Here is a 19,331-nt window from a genome sequence, read left to right as displayed (position 1 = left end):
CTACAGTTATATCAGAAGACTATAACATAAGTACAGGTTAAGTCTCGAAGATTTCATTTATGGACTACCATATTTCATTCTTCATTGTTTTTCCATGCAGTAGCTAATGAAACGTAAGTAAAGTACCTCTGTAGAATAAAATGAAAGAAATGAGGTATTCATTTTCACTGTCAAATAACTTCATAATTTTGTATATTGTTGGTACAATAATGAAGGAGCAATGGTACAGAGTGACTTGAACTGATTATAGAACCTCTAAATTTAGTGAAAAGATCTGTGCCTCATAGGAACAGGTTCCTTCTAGGTTTCTTTATGATGTTGTAGATAGTGGCAGGTTGTCAGTTGTTAATAGTAATTATTAATTGATTCTTTCATCCCTTTCATTGAAGTGATACATTTCTGTTGTGTTAGTTTTCTAAGTGTTGTTATTATATTGTTCAAACTTCTTCTTTTGTTTGTTATTTCATTGGTATTAAAGCTGAGTCATAACTATAATTATCTGTCTTGGTATTAAATCTTTAATTTTAAAATATATCAGAATGTAACAAAGTGCCTTTCCTCTTATAAATTGTAATACTTTTAAGAATGTTTAATGGTTTTCAGTTTGATTTAATACAAATCTAAAAATCTTCTACTCCAGCTGAACTATTATCAAACAATACAATAACTAAATATCCTTCCTGTCATTTATAGAGCCATTTGTATTAAAACTTAAATGAGGCAGTATTTAAAAATTACAATACATTGCATGATATTGAATAATTTAAGTGTTGATATGATAACAGTACTGGTATATGGTCAGCTCTATACTTGGCATACTTATTGCTATTTCCATAATTTAAAGGATAGTCTTTTAAAAAGTACCATCTCTTATTTACTTGTGAGTACAAACTGAGTGAGTCATATTGAAATACAGATATGACAATAACTTAAAAGACACTTGTTATATTTTTGTTTGGTGCTAACATGACTGGAGTAGATCCCACCTAAATATATTATAATAAACCATTAATCTGAACCAACACAACATATCAAAACAGTTGTATATGATATATGTTATCAATGTTATAATGTATTGCATCACTATGCTAGTAACTTTGCAAACTAAGATAAAAAGCAACTCTCAACAATTCTTAGAAATAATGTTACTAATACAAATAACTCTTTGCAATACAACATAATCATTGCGTCATAATAGACACTTTTATAGACAAACTATTATAAATAGATTTTAACAATTAACAGTATGTGTAGTAATAACAAATGTTACTAATAAATATTCTTATAGTATAGAGAATGAGCTAAGACAAAGCTTCCAACAAAATTTAATATTTATTCATAATTCAAACAGACCAAATACAAACAAATACTTTTCTTTACCATAATGACAAAACTTGTGTAGAAATGTTAGATCACACTTACCAACTATTATAAATTATTGTAAAGGACATATTCAGATCGCAAGTTATAACAGCATCATAACACCAGAAAAAAAGAAAACAATAGAGTAAATAAAATGAAGATATTGGATTGAAGTACACTTAGAATTTATATTATATTTCATCACACTTACCGTCTATTATATTGTAAAGGACACATTCAGATCAAAGTAATAACAGTATCATATATATGGAAAAAAAGCAATAGAGTAAGTAAAAAGGAACACATTGGATTTAAATACACTTAGAATTTATACTATATTTCATCACACTTACCGAATATTATATTGTAAAAGACACGTTCAGATCACAAGTAATAATAGTATCATATATATGAAAAGAAAAAGCATTAGAGTAACTAAATCGGATTTAAATAGGCTTACAATTTATACTATATTTCATCATACTTACAAACTATTATATTGTAAAGTACACATTCAGATTACAAGAAATGACATTATCATATATATTATAAAAAGGCAATAGAGTAAACAAAAAGGAACATATTGGATTTAAATACACTTAGAATTTATACTATATTTCATGACAATTACCGACTATTATATTTGTAAAGGACATGTTCAGATCACATGTACAAAGTAATAACAGCATCAAAGATACGAAAAGAAAAGCAATAGAGGAAACAAAAAGGAACACGTTGGATTTAAATACACTTAGATCTTATACTATTTTTATGTCATCACACTTACCGACTATTATATTGTAAATGACACATTCAGATCACAAATAATAACAGTATCATATACATGAAAAGAAATGCAATAGATTAAATAAAAAGGAAACACATTGGATTTAAATACACTTAGAATTTATACTATATTTCATCATACGTACAATCTATTATATTGTAAAAGACACATTCAGATCACAAGTAATAACAGTATCATATATATGAAAAACAAAAGCAATAGAGTAAACCAAATTGGATTTAAATACACTTAGAATTCATACTATATTTCATTATACTTACCGACTATTATATTATAAAGGACACGTTTCAGATCACAAGTAATAACAGCATCATAAATATGAAAAGAAAAGCAATAGATTAAATAAAAAGGAACACATTAGATTTAAATATACTTAGAATTTATACTATATTTCATCATACCTACAAAACTATTATAATGTAAAGTACACATTCAGATCACAAGTAATAACAGTATCATATATATTAAAAGAAAGGCAATAGAGTAAATAAAAAGGAACACATTGGATTTAAATAGACACTTACAGACTATTATATTATAAATGACACATTCAGATCAGAAGTAATAACAGTATCATATATATGAATATAAAAGGAATAAAGTAAATAAAGGAAACACATTAGATTTAAATACACTTAGAATCTATACTATATTTCATCATACTTACAAACTATTATATTGTAAAAGACATGTTCAGATCACAAGTAATAACAGTATCATGTATATGAAAAGAAAAAGCAATAGAGTAAACTAAATTGGATATAAATAGACTTAGAGTTTATGCTATATTCCATCATACTTCCAACTATTATATTATAAAGGACACATTCAGATCACAAGTAATAACAGCATCATAAATATGAAAAGAAAAGCAACAGAGTAAATAAAAAGGAAGACGTTGGATTTAAATACTCTTAGAATTTATACTATATTTCATCACAATTACCGACTACTATTTTGTAAAGGACATATTCAGATCACAAGTATTATCAGTATCATATATATGAAAAAAACAATAGAATAAATAAAAAGGAACACATTGGATTTAAAGACACTTAGAATTTATACTATATTTCATCACACTTAAATTCCATTATATTGTAAAGGACATGTTCAGATCACAAGTAATAACAGCATCAAAGATATGAAAAGAAAAGCAATAGAGGAAACGAAAAGGAACACGTTGGATTTAAATACACTTAGATCTTATACTATTTTTTATGTCATCACACTTACCGACTATTATATTGTAAATGACACATTCAGATCACAAATAATAACAGTATCATATATATGAAAAGAAACGCAATAGATTAAATAAAAAGGAACACATTGGATTTAAATACACTTAGAATTTATACTATATTTCATCATACGCACAAAACTATATATTGTGAAGGACACGTTCAGATCACAAATAATAACAGCATCATATATATGAAGGAAAAGCAATAGAGTAAATAAAAGGAACACGTTGGATTTAAATACACTTAGAATTTATACTTTATTTCATCATACTTACAAACTATTATATTGTAAAAGACACTTCAGATCACAAGTAATATCAATAAATAATTGTCAGAACTGCACCAAAAGATAAACTAAGGTATGAGATGATAACTGCTAAATAAATTTTTATACTATTTTTCTCTTACAATTTTATAGTAACTTGTTCTATATCAACTTGAGATGATCTAGATCTAGTGTGGTCATGATATACTATATGCAAGTTATATCTATTATTTACTACTAATTTGTTAATTATTATTGTTCTGTTGTAAAATGATATAATGTTCTAATGATTGCGAGTTGTATATTGACTAATATTGTTATTGTGCTTAGATTGTACACAATGAAGACATTGTTAAGGAGAAACCAAAATCACAAGAAGACACTGAAAGGAGAATTGATGAATTAAAAGTTAGTAGAATTATTTTTAAATTTATTTTATTGTTTTTATTAGGGTATGTTGTGTTTACATTCCATCGTAACGTCAAACAATGTCCAAAATGTAATACAATTATACATAAAATTGGTGGGTATAACAAAATGACTTGTTGGAAATGTGGAGCTTACTTTTGTTGGCTTTGTGGTGAAAAAATAGCAGGGCAAGTCTTTACTATTAGTTGTTGTCAGAGACCGATCTTCCTTTTAGTATGTTCATTTGTCAGAGACCATCTTCCTTTTAGATATGTTCATTTGATGCTACAACTTGTGAGTTTTTTCGATCTGAGGATTATCTACCTCCACAAGAAGAGAAAGAATCATACAAAGCATCTGCTAATTTACCTGATCAGGAAGGCCAATTAAAGGAACTTGTTAGAATCACCTTGTCCTCGTTGTGGTTGGTAAGTATACCTCTCAAAAGGCTCTCATACCGCTGATAATTAAGTAATAATTATTTGATTTGTAGTTAGAACAGAAAAAAAGTAACAATAATTGGGTTAATTGTGTATGCTATTAACCCGGATGGTATTGGTTATGCTAAACATTAAATAAATTTCATGATATCTCTTGCTTTAATTGTGTTATGTCATATAAAATCTGAGAGGTATTAATAACAGGAGTATCTTAATAATGAACTACTATTTGTTTAACAGTATACTCAATGAATTTTTCCAGTACAATTCCTTTTTTTATTAATAAATCTAAAAATTCAGGCATCAATATCGTGAAATGCAAATGCAGAAGTAACCCTAAACCCTAAACCCTATAGACCCTGACCGAGGTCCGACATCCGCCTATCAGGGAAATGTGTATTTGGGTAGTACATCATGTGACCTTTCACCACACCCCCTAAATTGTCAATGGTGGGGCCAAAAAATTATAAAAAATGAAAAACTTAGTTACATTTTATGATTTTTAATATAAAAAAATAAGCTTGTTAAAATTTTTCTTATAATTTTGTTTAATAGAACTATGATGTGTCTACCTACAAAAAAAAATTTAAGTCCTGAAAATGTTGCATCTTTGAGAAAAAAAATATTTTTTGAATGAAAATTTTTAAAATTTCATGAAATTAGTCAATTCATCTTTTTAAAAAATTGGTAAAATTCAATAGAGTCATGAAATTAACAATTAAACATACCAAAAGATAGCTCATTTCTTGCTCTTTAAAACCCCATTGGTCCTATGAAAAACCCTACATAAATAGAGGTGTTATATTCAAAACCACATGATAGACTAAAATCCAGAAACTGTATTAAAAAGCTCCGAATTGGCAAAAACATATATCAATGTGTTCAGAATTATCTCCAGATTCCATTTATGTCAAAAAAATTCTGAAAAAGGTCATGGTTTTTACAATATATTCATAGATATTTAATAGAATGTCATTAAAAAAATGAATTCAAATACAAGGCGAAAAAAACTATACAGGAGATACTATATTTATCAGGGAGTGAAACCCCACAAACTCCTGCCCAAACCCTGCAACTATTGATTAATTATAATTTTTTTAATTGTCAATACCTGAAGTATGTCCTTTTATGTCCCTGACTTAGAAAATTACCCTGATGCTATTTATACTTCACCCTGGTAGGAAAAACATATATTTTCAAGTACTATTAAGTATGCTTTACTCAACCCTACCATCAAACAGTGAAATCTAAAAAGACATATGTCCTTGCAGGGAAATGTTATTTTAAAACATAAAAAGTAAAAATCTAGGTCAGGAAATCAGAATCAAAAGCTACAAATTACCAGGGTCTCATAAAAGACAGTTATCCGTAAAACACTACAAGGACATATGTCCTTCATGAAAATCATATTACAAATTTTTTTTTTGGTTAATGTGATCAGGAAAGTATGTATAACAAGTATTATTAACCAGGGATTACTACAAAAGGAGTTATGATTAAACCCCAAAGGGACATATGTCCCACCTGACAATTTTAATACAAATTTGTTTACATTTTTAATGCGATCAGGAAGCATGTACACCAAGTATTATTCAACAGGGATAACCACAAAAGGAGTTGTGATTGAAACCCAAAGGGACGTATGCTCCTTCTTATTGTCATGATACAAATTCTTTCACATACTTAATGTCGTCAGGGAAGCAAGTATTATCAACCAGGGATGATCGCAAAAGGAGTTATGGTTGAACCCCAAAGGGACATATGTCCCACCTGATTATTATAATACAAATTCTTTCACATACTTAATATGATCAGGAAGCAAGAACAGCAAAAATTATTCACCTGGGAGAACCACAAAGGAATTGTGATTGAAGCCCTAAGGGACATATGTCCCTCATTATTTTCTTATTTCAAATTCTTTCACTTACTTAATGAGGTCAGGGAAGCATGTAAAGAAAGTATTATTCACCAGGGATAACCACACAACAAGTTGTTATTGAAACCCCAAAGGACATATGTCCCACCTTATTCTCATAATACAAATTCTTTCACATACTTTGAATAGCATCTGTTGATCACAGAAATACACTCATTACCAGAAAGGACACCCCACACGAAGTTAGGGTCAGACACAGTCTTGAACGAAGGTAGGTCAACCACCGAATTGTGAGAAGACAACAAGGATGCTGGCGAAGTATGTTGGGTGACACCGCGGAAGGCTGAGCAGGAACAGGAGAGGGAGACCGAGCACGTGATGCCGAGTATGTTGGGTAGGGAACAGGAGACGGCGACTGTTTAACAGGTAAGTTGGCACAGTTGCCAAGCTTCGAGGGTAGACAGGACATACAAAAAATGACCACTCTTCACACAACACAGTTACGACAGTAGCCCTTCTTGTTACAAGGACAACACGCTCTACCACTACCACATGCCATATTCTCGGTCATTTTTTCAAAGCTATACCTTTTTTTCTTCCATTATATTTCGTGTGGACCAAAACTCCCCTCCAACAAATGTTTCTTGCATTGAAGCCATCATTTCTCTTCGAGAAGATACAAGGGGTTAAAATAAATAGAGTATACGGAATAGACACTTTTTTCTTCCATTATATTTCTGTACAAATTTTAGAATGTTTCCGTTTACGTTTGTAAACTGTCACCACGTCTATCTACGATAGAAGGCATTTTGAAAGAGAGTGCTTAAAGACGTCTGACGACAAAACACAATTATTAACAGAATTAGGACAGATCACAAGCACAGAAAACTGGACAGATACTTGCACAAACAGTTAAGGAGACCTATATTTATTCACTGTTTGGACTTGACTAGAACAAAAGACAACTGAAATTTTGATGACGAACATGAGGGAAAATAACCCACAACTTAGCGACAATGACATATTTCAAAAGCTGCCCAGTATACATCCCAACTGACTTTGCTATAAGTTTAATCATTTATTTTGTCAATTTATTATAATATAATATTTTGTTATTAATATCAGAATGAGGCATTATTACGAGAGACCATACCAAATTTACCTTAACATCAACCACAAGTTGACTAAACTAAATTCTTTGTTACAAACTTATAAAACAAAAACATAATACATGTAATTATCATTTGTAATCAAGCAGTCTCCCATGGTTAAAACAGCACATATATAAAGTGTACTATATTCATTTGATAACATATACATATAATATACATTACATACGAGTTACTTTCAAAACTGATGTAAATTTCCCAAACATAACATGTTATGATTTGTGACTAGTCTGTCTATTTTCGGTTTTATGTTAGTTGTCATGTCATGTGAAATTTTATTCCCTTTTGAAATGTCAATGATAATATAATTTATCTATGACAAGTACGCTGGTTCACTGACCATCTATTAATAATTCTTATAATCCTTTGTAATGTGTCACTAAATTTCATTTAAAATATAATTACTGAAACAAGACTAAAGTTAAATCAATTTACTTTGAGAAAAATAAACAACAAATCACTATTTTCTTGAGCAGATCTGTGTAATTAGTTAAACAACCATTATTGTTTATTGTTTCCTTCACATTTCTTCATAGATTTGTTAAAAAGACAACTGAGTATACATATTTATGAATTAAATTGACTGTTGTACTGCATTCTGTTTGCACCAAGTTTTAACAAGTATATTGTAGTACAATGCTATACTATTCTGTGTTTTACCATTTGATGGTGGGAGCAAATTAATTGTACTTACGCCCGTGTGCGGCAACAGTTTAAGCAATTACTATTCAAAATAACTTTATTTAAAATAATTTCATTATTATCATTTATCAATGATTTGACAACAATATGAATTCAATATGAAAATAGTCAAAATACTCAAAATATGCGAAAATGTTACGGATAAGATTGAGGTTTAAGTTTCTGGGAAGATTTGAATGATAAATACAAGTACACAATACAATCATTGAACATTATAATTTATACAGGTATAGACTTCCACTGACGGATCCAGAGTGCAGAAATAGGGGGTGCACAAACCTAATAAATATTCATAAATTTATTATTCATAGCAAAACCCTTTTAATTGCAAGGTGTGGTTGCTATGAACATACTTAAAGTAATAATTGTATACCACAGGCTGTGACTTGATGATTGAACATGAATATTATAGAGCAAAAAAGGAGGTCCATGTGCACCCCCCCCCCCCTGATCCGCCAGTGGACTTCAACATATCACATCTAATGACAATGGTAAGAAATATAAATTGTACTGATGTTAATGCAGTATGACATAAAGCTACTGTTATAGTTTGATACTTTCAAATGAAGTACAGAGATCATAAGAGTTCTTGTTATATTTTCTCAGCGCTTTGGAAATGTAGATGCCATTAGTTCAATGACAATCTGTGGATTATGACGTGTCTTCTTGTACTCTGTTTGTAGCGCTTTCACATTCCTCAGAAAAATATGTCCTCTCCTGTAATGTAAAAGGTATTAAATACATAATAATTGACATAAACAAACCTGACTGAACAATTGGAGGTGATAACAAAACTGAGCTACCAGGCACTTTTTTCTTCTCAGAACGAGGTTGTAATGAAGAACTTGGCCTCCGATGCATTGAGCACGAGCAAAATACTAGGAATAGCTGTGATTGGAGAATCAATAACTTTTACTAAGAAGTTGGACAGTATTGGACATATTGTCAATTAGAGTGCAAAGTACGAACTTCACTGATTATTCAATTCATTATTAATTAATTTAAATGTAAATGTGACTACTATTTATGAGGGGTTATTAACAACATTCTGTGAGGTATTATGCATATATCATTAATGTACTGTATAGTCAAATATTGATACATCAAGACCATTAGTTCAGTACTATATAATATCTCATAATATTAATTGAGGGAAATATCACTACAAGAAAATAAAAACTACAACAAATGTTTTGTAATTCTAAGATTGTTTTCATAACAATGTGCCCTTTTATAAGGTGACACGACAAAGTATTTCCATGTATCTTTTATGATAACTTGCAAGATGGACCAAAGCATTTCAGCAAGAATCCTTCTTCTACTTTTCATAGGTTCAAATATCTATATAAATTTTTATTGTATTATATATTTTCCATAGAACAATTAACATCTGAAGTAATCCTTCCTTGTGATTATGATAATTTGTCCTTCGGGATAATGTGACATATACTTGCATGGTATCGGAGAGAATCTTATAACATGGACTGTTCCTAACTTAATGGGTGGAACTGAAGATCTTCGAATTCTTCAACATGGACCACATTTAACTAGTGGTCCATTTACTGCAAAGTTTGTATCCATATCAGAACAATAGTATAATAGCTGCACTGTCCTTTTACGGCTACTGCTATACTACACAACAAAGATATTAAGTGCCATAGTGGAAGTGATGTTAAATCATGTAAAATAATGATTACAGGTATATACTTCAACAAAATGTACTGTTTCTCTAAATGTATATAGGTAAACCCACAGCTCCATTAAACCTCAGTATTGTAGCTACAACTGCTGATACAGTAGTTGTTACATGGACATCACCAGTTAGTGGTAGTCAATGTATAATTATTATATTGTAACTGTGTTCAATAAAACACACAACACCATGACAACGGTTAAGACAGAAAATAATATCACATCTCTGGAAATATATGGATTAGTAAAAGGCAGTAACTACTCATTTACTGTTAAAAGTATCGATAAAGATGGTGAGACTGGAAATAGCACTAAGTTTGCATATCTCCTGTTTGATGGTAAATAAATTTTTCACATGACAAATTAATGATTATTCATTTTTTTTCAGTCCAGAATCTGTTGTAAATCTTACTTACTTTATTGATTTACAGAGTACACTTTCAATTCAGTGGCAGGTATAAGCAGTTTACAGTTATAGTTTTTTGATGTTTATTTAAATTTTTTAGCCTCCTGAGTATTCAATGAGACCTCCAATAATACGTTATCATATTAATCATAACCTCACATCATCTGATGGGAGTATAATACATATATTACAAATAATAAACCCAAATTACTTTTAATAGTATTAGTTATGGTAACAAGTATAATGTGACTGTAACAGCTGAAAATATAATTGGACTCGGACCAAGAGTTAACATACAAGGTAACTGAGGAGATATCAGAAACAAAGTGAAATATTTAAAACTCTATAGTAATAATTCCTTTGATATTATCTTCTTCACTCTCCATTTCAATAGCTACTGAGATAGCTGGTCAGTAATTCTAAATTCTAATGTAAATAATTTTGTTTTACATTTCTGTTTCATAGATACTTTTTTCTGGCTAGTTCACTTCAATCGTCTCAAGGCAGAATATTGTGATTTGGCAAAATAAATGTTATAATATATAATTCTAGATATGTTCACATTAGATCATATAACGGTTTCTAAATCAACATTAGCACATGATAGTAAGTCTTTACATACAGAGTTACAATAACTGAAGATTGTCTATATAAAGAGTTTCAGGAAAAAAATGAAATTACTTTTACTGAAGGCATTGTTATGGTACATCAGGTATAGCATTTATTAGTCAACATTATATATACTTACTTGTAGGTATCAATATAGTTACATCTGATATGACTGTGAACCCTCTTGCTACCCTTTTGCCTGAAAGACAGAGTCTGGTACCAATTGTTGGAGGAGTATGTGGAGGACTTGCACTTCTAATATTTGTTATATTATTAGGAGGAGTTGTGATTTGTAAAAAGAGTAAGTACATCATTAATTTTTTTAAATTAAAATGAATTTTCAAATTTAGAATTATCAAGGAATAATGTAACATCAAATGAAGCTACTCAAAGAAATCAATATGAGGTATATGATACATTATTATTACTTAAAATCAACTAGAAATTTGATTGCTGTCAAGCATTGTATATCCAGTTGTCCATATATTTCTTTCATTTAATCCTGTACAGCCATATCTATTTTGAAATGAACAACCAACTTCAATCTGATGATAACCAAGCGCCTACACCTCTATTAGATGTTGAGAGTGACTCTTTCTTATTTCACAATGAAGATTCTAGCCAATATTCCAGGCTTAATAGAGGGCCCATAACAATGTCTCCCGTGTCACCTTGTAATATAGGAACTGACATTTCTAGCCAATATTCCACGCTTAGAGAGAGAGAGCCCATAACAACGTCTCCTGTAACACATTGTACATAGCAACTGAAGGTGATAATTTTACCCCAGTCAAAGAAGAAAGAAAAGTATTTAAACAATTATAATCACTTAATTTATATATTTATCATATTATTAGTCAAACAATCCAATTAGAGGAGCTGAAGTAATATATATTGAATTAGATCCTATGCCTAATAACAGGCCAATAGTACCTCCTTCATCTGATATTGGACAGTCTGTTTGTCTATTCTGATATTAAGGTATTAAAACATTATATAACACAATTCATCAATTTTTGTCATAAACAGAAGTTATCCACAAGAGGTCATATGATACAAACTCAGTTAGAAGATCTGGAGACACCTCCACCAATTCCCATGAAAAAAAGCAAAAATGACTGTACCTCTTTTCATATATGACCTATTAATTAGGGTGATAACATATTGTGCTTATGTTATATATGTATGTCTAGTTGTAGTTAATTGTTCTACTTGTATTTTTAGTTAAGCACTTGTTTCAACACTGGTATCATTGTTATCACATAATAAAGTTTTATTGCATTTGTATAATGTCTGAAATATCTTGAATTAGGTGCTACACATAAAATAGTACAATAATTATATGTCAAGTACGGGTAATGTTTACAACCTTACTCAAACATACAACCGAACTTTTGTTTTTTTTTGTTTGAAGTGGCTTCTGAACTGAAATTGATGGCATTAGTGCAGGAAGACTTGAACTGAATTAATCAAGTTGAACATTTCTTGCAAGTGGGGTGATAGTGGTATCTGAGTAGCTACATCTTAGTATACGGAAAACATAGCGGAAACCTTCTGAAATTTGTATATAAATAATAAATAACTTAAAAAATAGTAAAACACGGCCAGACCTATGCCTGTAATATACGGAGCTGTGACGAAGAGACCCAAGATTGTGGTACATGTTTTCTAACAACTCTTAGTTTTGCTGCAAGTATTGTCCATTTGAGAATACTCAATTCATATACAATAATAGTCAGGTCTAGGCTCATGACAATGAAGAATTCCTGAGCTTTTCATAATGAAGAACCAAATCTTCTTGGGGAAACAAATGGCTATTTAGACTCTATTCTAACTCATTATCCTTAGGGTTGAAACTGATCATTTTTACAAACAAGACTTAGTCTCACATTTTAGACTTCAGCTGCTAGCCAGGTTCAACGGACAAGTCTAGAATTTGATCCTAAATGTGGTTTTATACAACAAGAAAACATATTGGCCAGTTTGTTCATTCTGTATAGAAAGCTGACGATAGTGAAGCTCCACAGATACTGTTGTATCATCAGTGATTATTATTAATGATTAGTATTAATTGATGGATATTCTGATTTTCAGCACTTTGAATTAAACTTTTCCTGCTAGATTGGTTTTTCATACCAGATATATCCTGATTCCTGAATTACATGTATCACTAAAGTTCACTTCTCGTTTATCCATTTATTGCACCATAATCCATCGATTCATATAACCAACCATCCATCTGTTAATCCATCCATCCATTCATTTGTTAAGCCAGCTACCTATCCATTTATCCAAATAATCTATAAATATTTATTTAATTTAGGTAACGAAGTATGCATTACAGTTAATACTGAAAAATGATGCCAGTTATTATTGTCTGCATGTACATGTACCATGTGCTGCTGCTCAAGAGGTAATGACATCACTTATTCTTTAGAGTATATTAATCTCTCTCTCTCTCTTTCTCCCTCTCTCTCTGTAGATGGTCCTGGTACATATAACATTGTTCGATGTGGTCATAATATTTGTTCTAAAACTTAATGCGGAGGGATCTCCCATTGACTAGTCAGCTATTGGAGAAGTTGTATTATATTTTGACAAAGATCAACAAAGAAGCTTGTAAGATTCTGGAATGTATTCCGATACTGTGAGTAGTAGCTTATATAATGCATAGATGTATCATCTGACACACACACACAGCTCTGGCTATGTTTAGTTGCTCTGTGTGTCATTAATGAAGAACATACTCTTGCTATCTCCTAGGGACAATGGCTAAGACAAGATGGCAAACTCCAGATGAAGTATGTTTAAGGAAGAGAGAATTATTTATAACATTGTCATTTTTATCCTTTTAGCCTCAATGTAATAATTAAGATGGTAAAAGTAAGGCTCTTATATTATGTAATCATTGTGGTAACTTGTGTGGAGAATGTGATTGTGTACTACATTATCACAAATATACTTATAACAACGAATGACAAGTGGAACATATTTGATGTGAATGATAATAACGTCTATCTTTCTCCAAATGTTCAAAGAAGCTGTGAAAATGGATCTTCATGAGGCTATGGTCATATAAAGTCTATTGGACTATATCATTAGCTGACTCTTGTACTTTGAATAGAATGGTTGAATTCAAATTACTGTAGGAGGTAAGGAAATAGAATATAAATATTCACTGATAATCACACCATAGCAACATCCTAAAGACCCCATTTTTTATAACAACTAATTAATATTTATCGATTGATAACTATCATAGCACAGTTATCCATGACAACACTGACTATTTATATTATAGGTAGAGGTAAAGGTGATAGGTTCTGTTGTACTAACAGTAATACTGTGGTCTGTTAGCTATTGGTAATGTTTGTGCTGATTTCGAGTGTCAAGAGAGGCCTGTCTGTGATAAGTCAATGTCTTGATGTGCAAAAGGAGAGAAGAAGTGTCTCCCATGTCTTCATGTTGTGGTACTCAAGATGACTCCACCCATCCTCCATTAAAAGAAAGTGCTGACAATATGTGATATGATATCTTATGTAGAGGGACTTGTATTTGCATTTGTTGTGTGTTTGTAGGTTAGTCATAAGAGTACTTGACAATCCTTATAATAATGTTTAGATAAGGAATACTCAATCCAAAAATCATGACAGATACTCTAACATATTCCACCACTACTTTTAAGCTCTAAATCATCCTTTAGTCATATCAGAGTTTTTTCTGACATTACAGAAGCACACGTTAGAAGTAATTGTCTTTTATTAATGTGAAATCTATATTCTAACATAGGCAATCAGTCTTAATTTAATAAAAAAATGAAAAACTGGCTACTGGTACTTAATGTCCTCTAGTGATGATAAAGTTGTTGTAATTGTTCTTGTATTTTCTTCATAGATATGTATGCAAATATCAATATCATAATATGGAGCAAATTCCAGAGACAGAGTTTCCAGCTCCTGTTTGTTCACCCTAGTGGTCAAAAGTCTAGCTTTGACAAGTTAGAGGTAATAAGTACAGGCAGTTAAAAAAGTCATTTCATTGTTTAGGAAGGAGATTTTGTATGGAAAAAAGTAGAGGCTTTCCCAAGAATGAACCATCTGGAGGATACATTTATGGAACCATCTCAAAAGACATTTTTCAAAAAGGTAAAGTCAGTGGTAAAAGACAAAAGAAAGGAAACAGAAAATATCTGGAGTTTCATTGACACGTTGACTTGATACTTATATCTATATAGTTGTGTTCAACATTTCAGACTGTTCCACCTGTATATTGTATAATTACATGTCATAGTAACTATGTTGTTCGTTTACTTGTTCAGTAGAAAGGAGAATTAAAATTGGCGGATTTTGGATTAGCTCGTGTTTTTAGTATTCCTGTAAGAATATTTTCAGCTGAGGTACATTTAATCCTCGTTCCTATGTCTCATGTTACCATATCTCTATAAGTCTCATTCCTATATTTTCATTCCCACTTTCTTATACTGTATCCTCTCATTCCTATGTTCTTAGGTTGTTACATTGTGGTATCGTCCTCCTGATGTACTAATGGGTGCTCAAGTCTATTGATATGTGGTCAGCTGGATGTATATTTGCAGGTAGAGTAATATATTCATTGATTGTAATGTCATATGATGTCATTATCAGAGCTAGCCAATGCTGGTCAACCTCTCTTTCCAGGAAGTGATGTGATGAACAATTGAAATGAATTTTCAAATATCCTTTATTATAATTATTATAATTAATACTTATCAAACGGGTTTGGTTTTCTTGACTGACAAGTTAAATTAGTTGGCACACCTAATGAGAGGACATGGCCAGGAGTTACCAAATTACCTGAATTTCAAGTAAATTATTTAATTTATTAGTAATTAATTTAATAATAAAAGGAGTTTCCTCCTTATTCTCCTGCCGCCATTGAAGCTACTGTACCCTCCCTGAATCATTATGGTATTGATTTATTACAGGTAATATATCTGTCCATATCTCCCACAGGCATCATTTATGGTTGCACTGGTTTGTTTCCTGATATTGCTCATGGCAAACAAATCATAATACTGGAAGCAGAGACTGGGAAAATACTCTACAATGGAGAAGGCTACTGTACTAATGCCTCTCAAGTGATGACACCCTCAGCAGATTCTTCTGGAAATGGATACTATAGGTAACATATTATTATAAATTGATGTTGTTTTATTTGTATTCTTTGTAGTTGTGGTAATCAGGTGTTCTCAGTGACACCTGATGGCAAACTACGGTGGCATTCAGCTGTATATGGTTATCAAGACTTACCTTCACATCTTCCTGTGTCTATTCATCCAGATGGCACTGTTTACTATGTAACTATTAATCAGACAAGTATCCTAGCTCTCTCCAGTCAAGATGGTTCACTTATTAAGAGTTATACTGGTAGGAAAGATGTTTCCATTATTCAGCCCACCTATACTTGTTGGAAATGACTACATGTACATAGTTGGTATTGCACCTCATTCTACTGCTGTTCTCTACCCAATGTTACGTTATAATTACTAATTAAATAGAATTCAATTGCTCAAATCTGCTGATGAGATTATTTTTATCTTTGACACAATTCTTGTAATATTTTATAACTTTCTGAGTGACGTTGTTGAGATTCTTTAGACAATCTCTCCCACACCTGAATCAAATTGACAAATAGTAATCTAACAGGTAGTAAGTCATACTTTATTCGAACGTCTTTCCATTTCTGAAGATAGTCTCTTTTAAGTGGATCCATTTCATCATTAATCAAACCAACATCCTAGCACAATAATGACAAAACATTCATAAAATACTCCACTTACTAAACAATGGTTCATATTATCAGTATCCACTAATGGCCTATCATCTGTGTATGATATGTTGTCTGATACCTTAGGAAATGGTAGACTAGTAAGAGAAAGAACAAGTGTACAATATCTGCTATAATGATCACGTATTACCTGTATACATTTTAGTCTGGTACAGTCACCTATGTGATAATAATAAATCCTTATCATTGTTCGTAAGTACATATACCATAGGATGGGTATTGAAGGACAAAGAATGAACAGTGAGACCCTGTCCAAGTGGATCGTTTACAACCCATTCATGGCATACTGAGTAAGTGATGGAGTGTTACCCAGACGAGACAAATTTAAATGACGACCATATATAGGAATGACCTCACTAGAACTAAACACGTCATGATAATAATGTTATAAGCTTTTGTTCACCTTGACTCTTTCTTCATCACTAAAAGCTACCGGAAGACAATTACTAGTTTGATGATATATTTAATTCCTTACTGTCTGATATGCTGTCTCGTTGTGCTCGTTTTCTTTTCCTCGTTGTTATAAGTCCGCTTCCTTGGAGATGAATACTCTATCCTACATTATAAACAGTCTGTTAAAATTGGACTAAATGAAAAACAATTTCATTAACAAATCAATACTGAATTAAACCTTGAATCCTTGATATACTTAAAACAAATGAAATAATAACTTTGTTACACTAGACAAGAACCAATCATGGATTTGTACTTCATTGGGAAATTAACACTAAACCTTGAAGTCAACATATATTGATTTCACATTGAGGTATGGTGTTTCCATTATATCAGCTCTCGGTCCATTTCATGCAATAAAAAATATATCAAAGTAAACTCACAGATCTCTTGCTGCCTCCTCTAACATCTTCATCTATTTCAACATTTGAAAGTTCTCTAGTAACATTTTAAATGACTGATTTGACAATATTGTGTGAACTTAATAAAACTCACCTATCTTTCCTCTGTGAGACTAGATCATCTAAGACATCACGAAGTTAAGTACGGCCTATCAAACAGATATTGATTACAATATTGTGTACTAAAATGTGATGTTTTTATACCTGTTCGCTCTGTACTTCTTTCAACAGCCCAAGTGATATCTGCTTTCTGCGCTATCGTATGTTAAAACTTACACCAATAAAGTGGTAATACTGTGCAGGGATCTTATACGGGTTCTCAGGAAATCACTGGAACTAGTTTCAAACATAAAATCCCTCTACTAGAAAATTGCAGGAAATCTAAAACAGAAGCGATATGGCAGCCCCCTCAGGTTGGAGTTGTCTTCGGACAAGTACGTGACAGTAAACCAAATCCAGTTCTACCACACAGTCTTTACATAATTTGCTCTGATATCTCTAATGATTCCTCTACATATCTTTTTCATGTCACCATTACACTTAGAGCTCCTATTCAGTAGAAGAAGAAGAGGCAATTCGATATGCATTAGATCAAAGTCTGGGACCAGAGTATATTAGTCAGAGACCTGGACCAGGAGGACAAAAAGTATGAATATTTTCTTGTGTAATGGTGACTAGTTCCATTACAGTTGGCATATATTGAGGGACACCAATTAATTAGTTTAGCTAACGAAACATTTGGATTTAATGGTTGGTCTCATTCAGTTACTCAACAAAATATCGGTGAGTATGTCTGGCATTAGTCACAGCAATGTTACATTATATTATGTGTCCCCACCATATTGCCCATAGAATAGATATTGGGGATGTATTCTACAGTTATAAGTTGTTCATATTTACATGATGTGCTTATCATTGATATTTAGAAGCTGGGAGGTTTCTCCCAGACAGATAATGTGTTTACATTAAATGACACATTTGCCTCCTCAGACTTTGTTGATCAAGTTGGTGATAAGTACTATGTTGAGTCAGTGCATTTGTCAAAGTCCAACTTAAAAATGGTGCCTTCCATGAAGACGTTGGATATGGTATTAGTGAAAGGAATGAAAATCAAAAAGGTTTGTCACTTGAGAAAGCTAGGAAAGAGGCAGTGACTGATGGTATCAAGAGAGCTCTAAGGTAATCTATGATACATGAATGTTTGTTACAATTAGCAGTGTATTGTGTATTAATGATATTTATTACTATACAAATTGTTATTGACGGGTTAGTCAGGTTAACAGCAAAACACATATGTTGAGCTTATGTTCAGTTATACCACAGATGCTATATATTGTTGTATATTGTTTTTTTCATTATCAGGAGCTTTGGTAACTTGCTAGGGAATTGTCTTGCTGATAAAAACCTTCCTGAAAGTAGTTCAAAAACAACCTAGACAGGTACTAACATAATCAACAAATTAGCATCAGTTATTGATGGTTTTCATTTTTGGAACAGCAATCTAAGGAAATACAACAACAAAACTTAAAAGTGCATGGGAGAACTTCATCCTTCTTTACTTGAATATCGTTACAATCGTCTTCATAATCTTCTCCCATCTCATCCTTCCAACTTCATGCATGCCACTACATCAGAGTCCCAGCAAATGGAGACACCACCAGACTCAT

General features: G+C 31.5%; 1 protein-coding gene across 1 annotated transcript; it reads left to right on the top strand.

The window, feature by feature from the left end:
• Positions 1 to 4,012: 4,012 nt before the first annotated feature.
• LOC121392635 (DNA repair protein RAD52 homolog) lies at positions 4,013 to 19,099 on the top strand (the record flags this gene model as incomplete). The annotated part of the gene is given in 7 exon segments (XM_041523767.1): positions 4,013 to 4,090; positions 4,360 to 4,518; positions 18,209 to 18,310; positions 18,354 to 18,447; positions 18,655 to 18,687; positions 18,690 to 18,843; positions 19,027 to 19,099. Coding segments are annotated over 7 exon segments (693 nt in total), but the record flags the coding sequence as incomplete, so codon positions are not given.
• Between the last annotated feature and the right edge of the window lie 232 nt (positions 19,100 to 19,331).

Source organism: Gigantopelta aegis, unplaced genomic scaffold (assembly GCF_016097555.1).
Source record: "Gigantopelta aegis isolate Gae_Host unplaced genomic scaffold, Gae_host_genome ctg4219_pilon_pilon, whole genome shotgun sequence".
Taxonomy (NCBI): domain Eukaryota; kingdom Metazoa; phylum Mollusca; class Gastropoda; order Neomphalida; family Peltospiridae; genus Gigantopelta; species Gigantopelta aegis.
Note: the sequence above shows the minus strand (reverse complement) of the source record. Positions and strands in the feature narration are given on the sequence as shown.